Source organism: Plasmodium falciparum, assembly GCF_000002765.6.
Source record: "Plasmodium falciparum 3D7 genome assembly, chromosome: 5".
In the NCBI taxonomy this organism is placed as follows: Eukaryota; Apicomplexa; class Aconoidasida; order Haemosporida; family Plasmodiidae; genus Plasmodium; species Plasmodium falciparum.
In genome coordinates this window covers 1,297,501-1,314,477 of record NC_004326.2, presented here as the reverse complement: position 1 = coordinate 1,314,477, position 16,977 = coordinate 1,297,501, and the positions used below count along the sequence as shown (strand labels likewise).

Below are 16,977 nucleotides of genomic sequence, written 5' to 3'. Positions count from 1 at the left end.
AATTTTTTTTTTTATATGCTACTATAAAGCAACATTATAAGACACACACACACATATATATATATATAATATTGTTATTTTTTCTGTTTTTTTCTTATATATTTATAATTCTGATAATAAACATTTGTAACACAATAAAACTTATAATCTTATTAATTCTTTCCTTTTTTAATTTTTTTTTTTTTTTATATTCACATATTCTAATTATTTCAAAAAAAAAAATTTTCACTTTTTTATATTTAAACAATTTTCGTTTAAATTCTTTCTATATTAATCATATGAAATTGTTTAATCCATTTTATTTTTTTTAAATTGTTATGTCCTCAATTTTTTTTTTTATTTTCTTTTCCAGATTTGTCCTTTGTATTTTCAGTTCCTGCTTTTTTATTTTCAGTTCCTGCTTTTTTATTTTCAGTTCCTGCTTTTTTATTTTCAGTTCCTGCTTTTTCTTTTTCATTTCCTGCTTTTTTATTTGAACTTCCTGCTTTTTTATTTTCACCTCCTACTTTTGTATTTTTACTTCCTACTTTTTTATTTGCACCTCTTACTTTTTTATTTGCACCTCTTACTTTTTTATTTTCACCTCTTACTTTTGTATTTGCACCTCCTACTTTTGTATTTTCATTTTCTTCTTCATTTATCTGATTTTCAGTTAACATTTCAGGATTCTTTTTAGGTATTTTTTGTATTCTATTTTGTGCATTTCTGTAAGCAATAGCGTCATAAGATGCTTCTAAAGCTTCAATATATGGTTCTACGGATAATTCAGCGATTCTTTCAGCTTCTTCTTCAGCCATTCTTTCCACTAAATATTCAATATGTTTATCAACATCTTCGTCAGCATTGTCTCCATATCCTACTTTATAAATGTAATCAATTACGTGTGGTGCAGAATTTGATGGATAGTAATTTGGTCGTCTATATACTTGAGGATTTGTACTTTGCCCATAAGTTCTTAAAGATATTTCATTATTAGGATTTGATTTTCTTCTATTTCTTAATTTTTTTTTCTTGGGTAACTTAGATACTTCGGTAGGTAACTGAAGTATTACATTACATTCTTCTTGAACATCTAAAAGTGATTTTCTCCATAAAAATCTATTTGCTGTTACCAAAACTTTATATTGATTTTTATCTAAAACATTTTTCTTTATACATTTACTTAACATTTTATTCAAGCCATTTTCAATAATATCTGCACCTAAATCTATACGTTCATAACACTTATCAAATTTCTTCTTATTATAATTATTAATGACAGTATTATTAATTGGGAATTCCTCTTGATATTTACGTAACACATTTTTTAAACCTAAAAATCGTTTCTTCTCTTTGTCCATTACTTCATTCCATATATATTTCATAGAATCTATAATATTTTCATCATATAAATCCAGATTATCTATTTTTTTATCCAATATATAATCAATATCTTGAACAGAAACACCCATATATACACTAGTATAAGGTACTTTATTATGATCATTCCATAAGTCGTGCTCCTTTAAATCTTTAATTACTTTATTAGCATATTTCATTACATCATATTCACTTCCATCAGAATAAGTTTGTGAACTAGATGCAATAAACATATCAGGATAAACTCCTTGAACATTAGGATTATAATAAATAAACCTTTCACACAATTTCCTTGAGTACCTATTACTGAATTGTACTTCGTAATTAAAATTTCTCTCCCTCATACAAACATTCTAAAACCAAAAAAAAAAATATACATTAATATAAATAAATATATAAATATAAATAAATAAATATATATATATATATATTCTTTAAAATTTCATTTACCAAAATTACTATATATAAAATTCCAGCAATTATCATAACAATAGGCTTGCTTAATAATGATTTAAAACAACTTTTAGCATTTTTATTTTTATTTTTCTCTTCTCCAAAATTATAATTCCCAGAGTTATCTATTTTTAAATAATTCATATCAAATATTGAATTATTTTTAATCGAATATAATGAATTAGTAAACCTCATTTTTACAAAACATGTAAATTTAATAATTGATTATATATGTTAGACTATTTCTATAATACTTATTTTAACGTTTTTTTTTTTTTTTCCCATAAATATAAAGTTATGTAAAAATTATTATTTACATATAATAATAATAGCGCTACAATTATATATATATATATATATATATATATATATATGTATATAAAATAATAAAATATATATATATAAATTTATATCATATATATATATAAATATATATTATATATATAATATTTTCTTGGGAAATATGTAAAATCAATAAAGAATTATATTTATATATTTGAATAATTAAGAAGGACTTTTTCTTTAATTTATTTTTATCTTTTTTCTTTTATTTTCCTTAAAGGAGAAATATAATAAAAAAAAAAAAAAAACATTACAAATAATAAGAAATATTATATTCATATAAAAATTTCCCTATAAAAGAATTTATTACAGAAAATTATTCATAAACATCTCCATAATATACATAAATATATATATAATTTAAGAATTAAATATATGAAATAAAATTATATATATTTTTTATATATTTATATATTTTATGATCCTTCAACAAGAATATATTTATTAAGAAGACATAACTTATAATAGGAAAAATATTTTTTTATAAATTATTTTTAGATAATACACTTAATAATATATCAAAATACAATTAAAAAAATAAAACAATTTATATATATATATAATATTTTTCTATTACATTAATTTTTTTTTTTTTTTCTTTTCATTTATTCTTGCAATTATACACATAAAATAAAATAATAAGAATTTAAGTATTGTATCTAATAATATATTATAACAGCATTTATGATTCTTAAGAATATTTATTAATTTTATTATTTATAAATATATAAAAAAAAAAAACAATTAACAAAAACATAATGTATTATATTATATAATATATATATATATATATATATATATATATATATTGTATATAATTAAGATTCCTTAATTCTTCTTTTTATTTAATATATTATTTTTTTTTTTTTGTATTAAAAGAAAAAAAAAATGATTCTTATAATTTGCATTTTTTTAGATTAAAATATTATATTTATATTAAAATTCTTTTTTATTTATATAATTATTTCATTTTATAAATTTTCTTAATAACATTATTATAACCTTTTAAATATGACATCAATTATTCCCTTTTAATAAATATTAGGAAATGATAATAATATAATATAATTAATACAATAATATGTTAATTCAAATATATAAAAAACAATGTCCTTGCAGAAAAATGGAAGAAAAAAATAATAATAATTAATTAAATAAATAAATAAATAAAACACATGTTTTTTTTTTTTTTTTTTTTTTTTTTTTCCTCTTTCTTTTTTAATGTTTCACAAATTTCATTAAGAAATAAGAAAAAAAATATACTTATGTATATCATCTGAATATAATATAATTATAAGATATATTAATGTTTTATAATACTATTAAGCAAATTTCATTATAAAAGTCTTTAACATAAAATAGAAAATATTTATCTAATATATATATATATTACTTATATTTATTTTTCTATTATTTATTATTATTTTTTATATATACTAATTTATAAATTATATTTATACACATCTATATTTTCTATTAATAAAAATGTAGTCACATTTATATTAAAGCACTTTTATCATTATATGAAGTTATTATCCATAATGCCTTGACATTTTTTAATTAACTAATAAATTTTTTATAAGACTTTTAAATGTTTGATATAATATATGCATATCATAATATATATATGTGTATAAATGTACATTATTATTACTATAATTTAAAATATAATAAAAACTAATGAATTTATAAAAAGGCTTCATATAATAAAATGAAATAGAATCATAAAAATATTTTATTATCCATATATTATACAATAAAGAAATTTTTTATAAAATTTCTTTTTTATAATAATGTTTTCCCTTATATATCATTTATTATATAAAATTCATATATTATATGTTTTCATTTAATAAAAAGAACAATTATTTTTAAAAATAATAATATAAGTATTATATTATGATATTCGGATGTTTTCATATATACATGTTCTAAAAAAATAATTTCTATATTAATGTTTCCTTTAAATAATAAAGAAATATAGAAATATTACATATATATATATATATATATATATATATATAATATTATTTTATATATTAAAAATAAATTTATTTTCTTATACAAAATTTTTTAATTATATTTTTTTTTCTTTTCTTTATAGAAGTTATATATATATATATATATATAAACGTAAATAACATATAACGGTAAGAATTCACAGAAAAAAAAAAAAATAAATAAATAAAATAAAATAATACAAAATAAAATAAAATAATACAAAATAAAATAAAATAAATAATTATAAAAAATTTTTACACATACATTAGACTATTTTTATTGGTTATATATATATATATATATATATATATATAAATTATTAATTTATTAAAGTTTTAAAAGAATTTGTATTATTATTTTTTTTTTTTTTGAATGACCCTATTTATTGATTGTTAGAGACTTCATCATTATGTTCTTCATCGTCATTATCTTCACCATTTTCATCTTCTTGCTCATCAGAATCGTCTTGTGAATCATTACCTAGCTCATAAAAGTTGACAGTTTTCTCGGTTAATTTAAATCGTTTTGCAACCTCACTAAATCTTTCATTTACCTCTTGAAATTCCTTTTCAACTTGATTTTCAGCTAATTTTTCAACTTTAGATTCCATTTCTTTTACGTATAATCCATATTGTTCATTATGTGTTTCATCGAGGTGTTGATCCTTATCATGAGATAAACTGTTTGGTCTGTCAGACATATTTTCTTCATTATTATCAATACTTTCGTTTTCTTCGTCGTTGGTTTCTATTGAACTACTTTGAAAAGTTGACATTTCTTCAACTAAAGGAGGGTATGATTTACCAAATACATCTGGTGGTGAATAATCATCGGTTATAGCATATTTTTCTAACAATGTTTTCAAAGTTGGGTAGGTATTTTCATGCGTAGAATAGTTTTTTAAAAATTTTCCATTTTTAAAATGATCATCATAATTAACGTTTGATAAATCTATACCTCTATTTACTATTTTTTTTTTTTCATTATATACATCCTTAAAAGGTTTACCCATATAAACTTTACAAGCTTTTGTCATATCATCAGCTAATTTTCTCCATAATAATCTGCATGCAGATATTAAGGTTATAAATTCGTTCTTGTCTAAATGTTCGTTTTCAAGCCAAAAATTAAATATATCTTCTAATAAAACTTTAGCATTGTCTTCAGTTTCCTTTACTTTTTTTATACAATCATCCCATTGCTTGCCTGCATACTCATGTGGTACTTTATTTTTTCTTCTTAGGAATTCAAGATACATATATAAGTCATAAATGATTTGATTGTATTTCTTTTTTTCATTTTCAAAAGTTTCTTTCCAAAAATTCATCATTTTTTCTCTATTGTCATCAAGTTCACATAATTTAAATAGTTCTTTATTCATAATATTATCCATTTCGTGTTTTCCATTCTTAATATCACATTTATCATGTAAATTTAAATGGAATCTTGTCCACATGTCATCACTTAATAAATCCTTAAATACATCATGGTTCTGTTCAAATACATTTCCATCTTCAGTTTCAAAAGCGTTCTTCAAAAGCATTTGTACCTTTAATCGATCAACCATATTTGATTCACTTATAGAATCACAACATTTTGATTTTACGTATTTCATGTCAACATTTAGTGGTTTTTTTTCGCATAAGTTTCTTGAACAGATATTGCTAAATGGAACTGCCCTATTGTCATTGTTATTAGAAACAAGTACATTCTAAATAATAAAATTATATATATATATATATATATATATATATATGTGTATATTATTATTATACATATATAAAAATATTACTACATTAATATATTAAATATATCAACATATTTTTTCTAAAATAAAAACTTACCAATAAAATCACATATAAAATTCCAAGTAAAGGTATCATAGCTTTCCTAGAAAATAATGAATTTAATAATAAGTTAGTCCTTTTTTCCTTTTTTGTCTGTTCTTCTTCAAAAGAGTATATTCTACAACCTTTAGCATTTACATCATTATTATCCATATTTCCTCTAGGAGAAATATAAATTGATCCATTAAAGATTCTCATTATTAATTAATTATATATATATATATATAAATTTTATAAAGTATTCTTAAAAAAAAATAATGTTTTCGAATATAAAATTAGCAAATATTTTAAATAATAATATATATAATATGCATATATATATATTATATATATATGTATATTATATATATATATATATAGAATAATACTTATTCTCAAAAAAAAAATATATATATAAAAAAAAATAATAAATAATACTTTTAAAATAAAAAAATAATAATAATAATAATGCACAAAACAGAAACTAAAATATAATAAATTATTTCAAGATTAATATATACACGATATTTTTCTAGATATATCTTTTTCTATGAATTTAATTTTAATTATTTTTTTTTTTTTAATTAGATTAATCTTTGAAACGGATTTTGATAAAGTTTACATATAAATAAAAAAAAATATATATATAAAATAATAATAATAATAATAATAATACAATAGGATTTATATCTTTCCTACAGAAAAAAAAAAAATTAGAGTTATAATAAAAATATTACATTTATGTAATGATATAAATATATTGTTTTATTTAAATATTACTATATATAACAACGAAATAAGAAAATTTTTAATTGATATAATTATATATTTTCATATTTTACAATAATCTAAAAAGAAAAAATATAAAATAAACATATACAAAAAACTTATTAAATTTTATTTCATAACTTAAAAAAAATATATATTTATATATAGTATATAAAATAATTGAACAATAATAATAATTAAATACACTTAATATTCCTATTATTTTTCATGTTTCTCCTTTTTTCACTTATGTATGCATTCTATTTTTTTTCTATTACAAAATTAAAGAAAATATATATATATATATATATATATTTTGCAGGGCGAATTCAGAATTTTTTTTTTTTTAATATATTATTTTAATATATACCACGTATAGAACAAAATTTTTTTATTACATTTTTTTTCCCTTTATGTATAAAATATATCTTTTTAGAGACTTCTCCTTTTATTATTATTTTTTTTTAAATTTAATTAAGAATCATAAGATATATATATATATATATATATATATATTTGTAAATTTACAAATGTCCTTTAATTTTTATTTATTATTTATAATTAAGAAATAAACTGTGATTTTTTCCTAATTTAAAAAATAAAATTTTATTTTGAGTGTATTTATTTTATTTTACAACAAAAAAATAAATAAATAAATAAATAAATAAAATATAAATAAAAGTGTATTAAAAAAGTTAAAATAGGTACATATCATATGATAATATTAATTCTTAAGAAAATAATATTAATAACTAATTAATAAATTAATTAAGGCACATGTACAAAATATTTTTTATAATAAAATATATAAAAGAAAATTTTTTTATATTATATTTATATATTTAATTATTACTAATATATGATCATATTGTATTAAAAGAAGGGGGGAAATATATTATTAGGAAAATAAATATATATTCATAAAAATAAATCATATATTATTTTTATATAAATTTTTTTTTTTTTTTACCTTTTATATTTAATTAGAAAATGATATTATACATAAAAAAAAAATAAATAAATAAATAAATAAATATAAATAAAAAATTAATTAGAATGTATATATATATATATATATATATATATTATATTAAGAAGTATTTTAAAATAAATTGCTTAAACTAATAAAAAATTGTTATTATAATTTTTTTTTTTTTTAATTTATATTTAAAGAAATAATAATATTATATACAATTTACATACATACATATGTATGTATGTATTGTATATATATATAATATAATAATATAATAAAAAAATATAAAAATATAAAAATTATAATACACAGAATGTTAAAAAAAAAAAAAAAAAAAAAAAGAGAATATGTAATCAATAAAGAATAATGAAATTTGAAAAATACAAAAGTATAATATTTGTTATGAACGTAAAAATATGGATGAAATGTATTTTAAAAAGAATGCATTTGAAAAATGTCTTAGTATTATATATAAAATAATATATAATTAAATATATATATATATATATATATATATATATATTTTTTTTTTTTTTTCACAGTACAATCTAAAGTATAATAATAATATTTTTAATATTATTAAATTTTTTTTTTTTTTTTTTTCCCTTTCTTTATAATCACTATATATTAATCATTAATCTCGAGGCTTTTTATAAGAGATAAATTAATATCATATTTTGTAACATCTTCATAATAACTGTATATATAGTACAATTATTATAATATTTATTAAAAAAAACATATATATACATAACATATAGAATTGTTATATATATTGTTGTATTGAAATTCTTTCATTATATATAATGTTTACTTCAAAATGTTTTTTTAAATGCACATTAAAAAGGGGGGAAAAAAAAAAAATTAATCCTTTTAATAATTAATATTTAATTTTATTTTTATTTTCTCTGTTTTACTTTGATAGATATTTGAATAAAGTAATATCTTTTATTTTATAATAAAGAGGTAATTTAAAAAAATTAATTATTATATGTCTAAAAATTATATAATATATTAAAAACAAAAAGTAAAAAAAATGGTATTTTATTTGTAGGGTATTGCATAATTTTTACGAAAATAATATAAAATTAAAAAATTGATATAATCATAATAGCTTTTATTTATAAAAATTAAAAATATATATATATATATATATATATTATATAAATCTTGTCATTGTTATAAATCTTATTTTTTTTAATAATTTTTCTTTCATATGATTAATTTTATAATTTTATTATTAAAAATTCGGATATATAATAAAAGAAAAGGAGAAAAATGCATTAAAAAAAAAATACGCTAATTTATTTTTATGTAAGATATAATATTTAAGTGTATTTTAATATAATTTCTTTAATTTCAAGAGAATAAATAAATAACATATAATTTTTAATTATATTTATATTATATTTATAATAACTGTGTATTTTAATAATGTTTATGTTAATATACTTTAAAATATTTTTATAATTAAAATTATATATTCAATTTTTCTATGCAAAATATACAATTTTAAAAATAATGAAATATATGCAATATTATATAAATAAAAAAAAATACGTGTGTTATTTTTATGATACATTATAAAACATATTGTTGATTAATAATATTATTTTGTTTATTTATTTTATTATTATTTTTTTATTTTTTTCATTATATTTATTTTTTTAATTTAATTTTTTTTTTTTTTTATTTATTTATATGTTTTACAGGAAATAAATAAGATATTATTTATTTAAAAAAAATATATATATATATAATATACATTAACATATTTTTATTTTATTTTATTTTATTGTTTTTTTTTTTTTTTTTCTTTTTGTTTTTTGTTTGTTGTAGTTTAATACATTGTAATATAATTATTATTCTTTATTTATAAATTCATATTAATTTAAGAATACATTTTTGTATTAGGTAATATATGTATGAAAAATTAAAAAATAAAAGTATTTTTCTTTTTTTTTTTGAATTGACAATTTTCTGTTTCGGTTATTTTTCTTTTATTTAAAAAGATTATATATATGTAGACATTCATTTTTTTGTTATTTCTATTTGTTATTTTGTTAAGCATATATTATTATATTATTAACACGTTTTTTTTTTTTTTTTTTTTTATTATTTTGATTTCTTTTAAAATGAAAAAATAATCATATTAAAACTGAAGAACAAAAAAAAAAAAAAATAATAAATAAATAATTAAACTTGAAGACACGGATATGTAACAATATGATAATCTGTACATTTTTAAAGGGCAATTTTTTTTCCCTCATATGTGTGTTATTATTTGTAAGATCTGAAAAAAAGGATTGAAAATAGTCATGTTTTTTTTGTTTTTTTTTTTTTTTTTATTGCTATGTGTATTAATATACAAATTTAAATTAATTTTAAAATATATGTATTTGAGCTAAAGATAAGAATGCATATATATATATATATATATATATATATTTTTTTTTTTTTTTCTTAATAGACGGTGATGATACATAAAAAAAAGAGCGGTTGTCAATATGAAATACATAAAATACATAATAGAATGTTATCTAATGTAATTGAAGGTTTTAGAAACACTTTTTCTAACCATGAGAAAAAAAACAAAATGAAAGCACATTCATGTAGGACATTAAATTGTACAGAACAAGGAATTAAACCTCATAATTTAAGAAGAGCTGCCAAGGAATATACTCCTGATGAAATACGAAATATTATGTGTACCTTTGATAAAACTGTAAGTAAAAATGTTATGTATGATACATATTACAAATTACATGATTATCAAAGGAAAAAATTTCTTCGTATGGTAGATGAAATTTGGGAATTTACAATTACATTTGCAAAAGAAAATAAAATATCCGAAAATTATAGATCCAAATATTTTTGGGAATGTAATAATATCCTTCAATCCAATTTAACAAAAATGGATAATGATGATAAAGGCAATTTTGATAAATTTTTAGAATCTCAGCCCGACCCATGTCCAACCCAAGAATTTGTTACATTCATGGATAATAAGATAAAGTTATGGGATGAATTTATGCCAAAAAAGAAAAATGATTTGATGCTTATTTTGAAGGAAAGGTTACAAAGGTATTAATATATATATATATATATTAATAAAACAAAATTAAAAAAATGGCCATAAATATAATAAATGAAAAATAAAATATGAAAATAGCAAATATATATATATATATATATATATATATATATATATATAATATTTTACATTATACTATATATACATATATTTATATTTCATAAACTTTCAAAAAAAATTAAATTTGTTGTATTTTCAATTATTTGTTTTATAAAAATTTTCTTGTTTAAATTTTAATAAATAATAGTGTGTTTGTTCATATTTATAATTATTTCATTTATTATATATATATATATATATATATTTTTTTTTTTTGTTTTCCTTATTTTATTCGTATTTACTTTTTTTAAATTCAATAATTATTTTATTGTTTATATTTGTATTAATAATGTTTACAATTCTCACCTTTTACTTTTTTCAATAATACATAAAATATATATGATATATGTATGCTTTTTTTTTTTTTTTTTTTTTTTTTTTTTAAAGGTCAGATAATTTATAAAGATATTAAAGAATTTTTTCTTTTTTGTTTTTTTTTTTAAAGGAAAGATTATATTATAAATCCTTAAATATATATATATATGCAAATTTTATTGTATATATGAAGTATATCCTTATATAATTTCTATATTTTCTTTTTTTAAAATTTTTCCTTCCTTGCACTTAATAGTTTTAAATATAAAAACATCACTACATTCATATAATAATTTATATTAAAGATGAATTGTAATTTATGGAAAATATATAATGAAAAGAAAAAAAAAATACAATAATAATAAGATTAATAATAATAATAATAATAATAAACTATATAAATATATACACATATTATATATATATATATATATTAATTTTCTCTTTTAAGCTACATAACGTATTTGTTGTTTTATTTTTTTTTTTTTACGGAGTGTTACTAAAAAGAATATTATAAGAAATTTAGGATGTCTTTAAATATTGCCTAAATTTACAAAATAATAAGTTTTTTATAATTACATATTATATAATAATTTTTTTTTGCATATTTCAATAATTTAAAATTTTTTCTTTTCGTATTTTCTTCTTATTGTATAATATTAAAAATTTAATATATTCTCAGAACACAAAATTTTCATTTACTTAAAAAGACATAAAAAAGTTCTTTTGCTTTCTTTTAATATTATGTAATTGTTTCTTTTTTATTATTAAAGAAAAAAAAAAAAAAAAAAAATAATGAATACACATGTACAAAAATTTTTCTTACTCACCATATACAAATTTGACATGCAACATTATATATAAAAATGTTTCTTTTTTCTTTTTCAGTAAATACAAAATAATATATAATTTCAATATATTTTTTATATCAAATTAATAAAAAAAGAAAAAGGAAAAAAAAAAATTTTTTAAATGCAAAAAAATTAAATAAATAAAAAGAGGAAATTAATTTTATGCATATTTTCATTTTATGTTATCTATGTGTTATACACATAATATATATATATATAAACATATATATATATATAGCGGACTTACATAAATAAAAACAAAATGAATGTTTATACATATATACATATATATATATATATATATATATATATATATGTTTATGGTATATATAATTCTTGATCGTCCTTTTTCTTCGTCCTCGGTTTCTTTAGAAAAACTAAATGTATATATATATATAAATATATATATTAAGACAAATATGTATTGTACGAACGCTTTTTAATTATTTTAATTTTCATACATATATATAATATATACTATATATAATCAAATAAATATATATATTAAAAAAAAAAAAAATTAATAATAGAAAATATTAATATATGAAAAAGAAATTAATCTAATTGGCTTAAATGTAACTTATTGCACATAAATATTTTCCTGTTATAAATATATTTAATTATTTATTGTTCTTTTTTGGGTTCTTCGGTTTTGACTTCGTCTTTCTTGGTTTCAACAGCTGATTCCTCGGTAACATCGGCTTCTTCAACATCTGAATCTAAATCGTCAACGTTATTTTTGCAGGCTTTTGATGATTTTCTGCTTGCGTATAAAGCAGTACCTATTATTCCACCTACTAAAACGGCTAAACCTGTGGCAATAGAGGATATTAAAAGTAATTTTTCGTTTTTCTTTTTCTTTTGGAGTTCTTCATCGATTTTATCTAAGGATGCATTTTTGCTGTCATCTGATGTGCTTGATGGGCTTGAAGATGAGGAAGCTGGGGATGATGAGGATGAAGATGAAGATGCAGATGGTGATGATGATGATGAAGAAGAAGAAGAAGATGGTGAAGATGATGATGATGATGGTGAATGTGATGATGAGTTTCCTACAACGGAATTGTTATTGTGTACGGAACCCATATCTAATTGATCACCAAGGCATCTGTTAAAATATTTAAGGGCAATGAAAAAGGCGAAAAAAGAAAATACTTTGGAGAATCTCATTTTGAATTATAATTAAATTAAGAAAAATTAAAATAAATTAAATTAAAATAAAATAAGAATTATTTTATAATTAAGAAGCTTTTTATATTAATTTTTTTTAAATAATTTTTTTTTTATATATATAACGATAAGTTAAAAATTTTATAAAAAAAAAATTTTTATTTTAAAATTTATTTTACATAATATAATATATATTATATATATTGTATATATATATATATATATATATATAATATTTTTTTTTTTTTAGTAGTTATATATACTAATATTTTATTTTTATTTATCAAATTAAAAAAGGAAAAATTTAATGTTTTAATTTTTTTTATTATTATTATTATTATCAGGTATATTATATTTTAAATAAGTAAATATATAATTATAAATTTGCTATATATATATATATATATATATATATATATAATAACATATTATATATGTTTTTCTTTTTCATATGAAATTATTATATAATATATACATTTTTTTTACTATTATATTTTATAAAACCTTATTAATACCTTGTATATTTTATATAATTTTATATGATATATATATATTATTAAATATTTTATATCAGATATATATATTGTACATTTATATATAAATCATATGTATATAGTATATTTATATGTTACTTGGGTTTTTTTATAATATTATATATATATAATTATATATAAATATATAATATATATAATTATATAAATTTATTTTTATAGGGAATTCACATATAATTACTTGTAAGTTCATTTTGTGCTTTTATATAGTATTAATATTAAATTTAAATTATTATGCTCTTTTAAGGATTCAATTATTATATAGTGTGCATGCAATATTAATAAAACCGTAACGACACACCATATATATGTATATTTTTTATATTTTTTTTATGAGGAACCATTAATATATAAAAAAAAATAAATTTTTTTTTGAAGCCAAGAAAAAAAAATTGCTTTAAAGTAATATAATATATAGAATATAAAAAAAATTGAACAAAATTTAAATCCTGAGTAAGGTTTTTTTTTTTTTATATAAAAATAATATTATTATATATATTTATATATTGTATATAAATATATTTTCTTATATTTATTTTAAATAAATATATATATATATATATATGTAATATTTAGTATTATTTTAAAAAAAAGAAAAAAAAAAAGAAAACTACCTTATAATATATTTAATATTGTTAAAAAAATATAATTTTTTATTAATATTTATATTAATTTTTTTTTTTTTTTTTTTTTTGGTATAAAAAAATAATAAAAAGTATTTTTATTATAAATAATATTTATATGGCTTTTATTAAAAATATTATAATGCATGCAAAATATTGTTATAATATTTATATTATTATATATAAAATATATTATAAAATATATATGATAATTCCAAATTTTTAAAAATCCTAATATAATATTGAAATAATATTATTATTATACAAGAGTATATACTGTTCAGTATATTTTATTTTTATAATTTTTTTTTAATCCTTTAAATTAATAAATTATTTTTTATAAAGAAAATATGAAAATTATATATATTTTGTTTTTATATTTAATACATAAAGGGGAAGGATTTTTTTTGAAATATAAATATGTTTGTAATATTTTTATTTAATTGGTTACCAAAGCAAAGAATGACATAAATAAATAAATATATTATCAAGGACGTTTAGAAATTTTAAGAGCATAATGGTAATTCTAGAATGTAAAATTTAATTTTAATCCAATAGGTTCCGTATTTTTAATATATATATATATATATATATATATATATTAATAAAATTCCTTATGTCTATAATATATATATATATATATATATATATATATATATATTTATATATGGTTCATACAAGAATGAAAAATAGACTTATTAAATTTAAAGACATATATTTTATTTATTTTCACAAATTTTCCTTCAACCTAGATGTAATGTATTTTGAATATATTTAAATATTTATGTATATGATAGTTGTATATTATATAGATTTTTTTTTATTTTTATAAATATTCTTTGGAAATTAAATATATTGGAAATGTTCTCTTAAATTTTAATATAATTTTTCTGTTTTTCTCAAATTATTGACCAAGAAAAAAAAAAAAAAATAGGTATAGGTTTTTGTTTATCTTATTTTAAAAATTGAATTTATATTTTAATTTCTTTTTATTAATATTTATATTGCTAGATATTATAATGATCATTCATTATATACAATTGTTTTCCCATATAAAGTTATAACATAAAAAATACACATTTATTATATATATATATATATATATATATATATATATATTTTTGTCTATACCATTTTTTCAAATATCTTATTAGTTCCTTAAATACAATATATTACTTTATATATTTAAAAAACAAAATAAATAAATGAACTTCATTCTTTAAAAATTTCTTGTTTACATTTTTATATAATAAATTATATATTATATCATTTTCCTGCACACATAAATTTATATAATATATATACCTGAATATAACCAATTATAATGTATATAATTATAATATATATATATATATATATATACAATATTTCGCTATTAAAATATTATAATACAAAAAAATTACATTTAAATTTTATTTTACTATTCCATGTTACGTATCACGGTGTATTATATATATAAATGTATAAATTATAATTTATTTAATATATATTGTTATCACATAATAATAACAATCTTTTCTTTTAAAAGAAAATTATAAAATATTAAAAATAACATATATATAAATATATATATAATTTTATTATTATGATGAATCCATTTTAATTATAAAACTTCTTTATTAAAAATGACATTAAAATTTGTTAAAGTACTTAATAAAAATTTTTCATATGTTTTTATATAAAACAATTTAAGAACTATTTATTTTATATTAATTTCATTTTGCAATTTTTAAGAGACCTTAAAATTTCTTATGATTTAAAGAGTTTTAAAATACATAGAAATGGAAATATACATAAATATTTATATAGTACAAGGATTATTAAAAATATGGGTACATATTATTGTTATATATTAAAATGAAGCAAATTATTTTATACATTATACATATTCAAAAGAATTAAAAATAAGAGAATGGGAAGTTATATTTCTTTTTACTTAAATTTTACATTTTTATACAATTTAATCTTTATAAAAAAATTATTTTTATAATAAAAAAGATAAGAACGTATAAAAATATATAATATCGCGATATTCATAATTATTATATATTTTTATATAATTATAATATAAATTTTGCCTTACGCAAAACATTGAATTTAATATGTGTACAAAGTAAATTTTTATTATAATATATTTTATTATTATATTAGTTTTATAGCGGTTCCTTAAAAAAATATTATGTAGTCACTTGCTTTTCATTTATTGTGAAATATAATATTATATATAAAAATATAATATTACAATTTTTTTTTTTGAAAAAAGGAAAATTTTTTTTGGGAGGGGTGGATTGGAGCAAATTACTTATTCATGTTTATATTCATATTACATTTTAATTAATATTTTTAATAAAAGTTTATAAATTTGTCAATATTATTATATTATAGTATAAATATTGATTTATTAAAAAAATATTGATTTTAATATTTCTAAATTAAAAGAAGTATTTAATATATAATATAATACATAAATTATATATATAAATATGCAGAAATTAAATTACACAATATATTTTATTGTAATATATTAAAAATAAAATTAGTAAAATTAT

General features: G+C 16.1%; 4 protein-coding genes across 4 annotated transcripts; 1 reads left to right on the top strand and 3 right to left on the bottom strand.

Moving 5' to 3' along the window:
- Window positions 1-323: 323 nt before the first annotated feature.
- Window positions 324-2,007, bottom strand: PF3D7_0532400 (lysine-rich membrane-associated PHISTb protein; the record flags this gene model as incomplete). Its single annotated transcript, XM_001351836.1, has 2 exons — window positions 324-1,712; window positions 1,810-2,007. 2 exons carry the CDS (start codon window positions 2,005-2,007, stop codon window positions 324-326), a joined length of 1,587 nt encoding a protein of 528 aa, XP_001351872.1.
- Window positions 2,008-4,537: 2,530 nt separating this feature from the next.
- PF3D7_0532300 (Plasmodium exported protein (PHISTb), unknown function) lies at window positions 4,538-6,200 on the bottom strand (the record flags this gene model as incomplete). Its single annotated transcript, XM_001351835.1, has 2 exons — window positions 4,538-5,866; window positions 6,000-6,200. 2 exons carry the CDS (start codon window positions 6,198-6,200, stop codon window positions 4,538-4,540), a joined length of 1,530 nt encoding a protein of 509 aa, XP_001351871.1.
- A 3,751-nt stretch (window positions 6,201-9,951) lies between these two features.
- PF3D7_0532200 (Plasmodium exported protein (PHISTc), unknown function) lies at window positions 9,952-10,816 on the top strand (the record flags this gene model as incomplete). The annotated part of the gene is made up of 2 exons (XM_001351834.1): window positions 9,952-10,011; window positions 10,196-10,816. 2 exons carry the CDS (start codon window positions 9,952-9,954, stop codon window positions 10,814-10,816), a joined length of 681 nt encoding a protein of 226 aa, XP_001351870.1.
- Window positions 10,817-12,708: 1,892 nt separating this feature from the next.
- On the bottom strand, window positions 12,709-13,254 carry PF3D7_0532100 (early transcribed membrane protein 5; the record flags this gene model as incomplete). Its single annotated transcript, XM_001351833.1, has 1 exon — window positions 12,709-13,254. One exon carries the CDS (start codon window positions 13,252-13,254, stop codon window positions 12,709-12,711), a length of 546 nt encoding a protein of 181 aa, XP_001351869.1.
- Window positions 13,255-16,977: the final 3,723 nt, after the last annotated feature.